The sequence below is a fragment of the Nicotiana sylvestris genome, chromosome 3 (assembly GCF_000393655.2).
Source record: "Nicotiana sylvestris chromosome 3, ASM39365v2, whole genome shotgun sequence".
Lineage (NCBI taxonomy): Eukaryota > Viridiplantae > Streptophyta > Magnoliopsida > Solanales > Solanaceae > Nicotiana > Nicotiana sylvestris.
Window position 1 is genome coordinate 144,343,815 of NC_091059.1, and position 2,207 is coordinate 144,346,021.

Genomic DNA, 2,207 nt, shown 5'->3' on the forward strand with positions numbered 1-2,207 from the left:
TCTACAAAGACAAAAGAGAAATCTGAGCTGGTGTTTTCCTTAATTGCTCCACAATGGAATAATCCTGCACTTTCATCTTTTTCAGGAACTCCTCAACCTCTTCCTCGGTGACCAATTTCTTTACTAGCATTGGGATATCCTTGAATGGCTTGGCTTACCTTAATTCTTCTAGGGTGAAACATCTCCCAGAACGAGTTAATCCTCCAGTTTCATTAACTTTTTCCTCTATTTCTTTTCCTTTGTATGTCACTATCACTTGTTTATAATTACACGGAACAACCTTGGCATCCACCACTGGCAACTAGGTTACTGGTTTAATGATGATAGGGGTAGTAGGAGCCCCCTTCACAACTATGACAGGCTTACTTGGAATCCTTGGTACTACCACTTTTGAACTTTCTGGACTTGCCCTGATATCTTTCGACAACCCTTTCACGACCAGCACTGGTGGTTTCGAATTGAGTGAGTTCAACTTTTCTATTACCTCTTCCACTGTTAAGGGCGTTGCTTTGGTAGAGTCTGGATCTTTAACCAAATTGCTTTCACTGGCCTGAATTATCATGACAAACTTATAAGACTTCTCGGGCTCCCCGTCCTTGTGAACTATTTCAATCATATGTGCTCTTCACGGGCTGACAAAGGGTTTTGGTTGATGTTCGGCGTGTCTGGGCTTTGGACTATAATTTGGTTTGTATCAATGAGTTCCTGGATTGCCCTTTTCAAATGCCAGCACTTCTTTATGTCATGCCCTGAAGCATTAGAACAATAGGCGCACCTCAGGGAATAATCGAGGTTCATTGGATGAGGATTTGGTATCTTTGACTCAATTGGCCTTAAGACGTCCAACCACCTTAACCTTTGAAACAAACTAGCATAGAATTCTCCAAGCGGGGTAAAAGTTTGTTTTTGCTGCTGTCTCTCTCTTCTATACTCTGGCCTTGATCGAAAATTTGAACCACTAGGGTTTTGGTAAGGTTGTGGAGGTGGATAGGCATTTTGTGGAGCTGGGTAGGTATTCTGTAGGACTGGGGCACGCCATTGTGGGTAAGGAGGGGGTTGAGCATATGCCTGTACATGGTGAACAAGGTATTGGGATGGCCTGGCTGAGTATTAGGGGTTTTGCGGGGAAAAGTAATGTTGGGGTAGATTATATGGAGCTTGGGCGTAGGTTTGAGGTCGGGGTCGAGGATGGGTGTACTGATGAGGTGAACCCCTCTGGCCATGCCATGATCCGGAGACAACCATAGCGACATCTTCCTTCCTTCTTCTTGCCTAGCAAACTTCCGGTACCACTCTGGATTGCCTGGGTGGATGCTTTTATAGCAGAATAGCTCATGATCTTACTCGACTTGAGCCCCTCTTCCACCATTTCTCCCATCTTCACCACATCATTGAAAGACTTACCAATGGCTGAGATCAAGTGGTCATAGTAAGTAGGCTCCAGGGCTTGAAGAAAGTATTTAACCATCTCGTCTTCTTCCATCAGAGGATTGACTCGTGCAGCTTGCTCCCTCCATCGGAATCCATATTCTCTAAAGCTTTCACTGAGTTTCTTTTCCACCTTGGTCAAAGATAGGCGGTCCGGAACAATGTCTATATTGTACTGAAAGTGACGGGCGAAGACCTGAGCCATATCGTCCCATGTGTACCACCTGCTAGCGTCCTGGCGGGTGTACCATTCCAAAGCTACCCCATTCAGACTTTGGCTGAAGTATGCCATTAGTAATTCGTCTTTTCCCCCGGAGCCTCTCATTTTACTGCAATAACCTCTCAGATGAGCTACAGGATCCCCATGGCCATCATACAAGTCAAACTTGGGCATCTTGAACCCAACATGCAGTTGGACATCAGGGAACAAACACAAATTCTTATAGGCCACACTCACCTGGTTTCCCAACCCTTGCATATTTCTCAATGATTGCTCCAGACTATGTACCTTCCTAAACATCTCTTCTTGCTCTGCGTTCTTGGGTGGTTTGTCAGTTTCAACATGAGGCTCGAATTGGGGAGTGTAAGAGTAAGGATTTGGGACCTTAAAGGTGGGCTCCGGTGCATAGTAGTGGGCATCCGTAGCGGGGAATGCGGGCTCACTAAAGGATCAGTAGAGGGTAGCTTGTAGAGGGGGTACAAAAATAGGAGCAGATGTCGGAGCAGGGTACGAGGTTGTTTTGGCTAGCGGAGCATGAACAGTTTGGGCTGAAGTGTCG

At 45.8% G+C, this 2,207-nt stretch overlaps 1 protein-coding gene across 1 annotated transcript; it reads right to left on the minus strand.

The window, feature by feature from the left end:
- Positions 1–612: 612 nt before the first annotated feature.
- LOC138888127 (uncharacterized) lies at positions 613–1,906 on the minus strand. Its single transcript, XM_070169941.1, has 2 exons — positions 1,199–1,906; positions 613–1,068 (listed from the first exon to the last, which is right to left on the minus strand). The coding sequence occupies exons 1-2, from the start codon at positions 1,904–1,906 to the stop codon at positions 613–615; spliced, it is 1,164 nt and encodes a 387-aa protein (XP_070026042.1).
- Between the last annotated feature and the right edge of the window lie 301 nt (positions 1,907–2,207).

Coding starts and splice junctions, on each gene's coding strand:
- LOC138888127 (XM_070169941.1), bottom strand. CDS start 1,906: ATGCAAGGGTTGGGAAACCAGGTGAGTGTGGCCTATAAGAATTTGTGT. Junction 1,069..1,198: donor CAGAGGGGTTCACCTCATCA/GTACACCCATCC, acceptor CACCATGTACAG/GCATATGCTCAACCCCCTCC.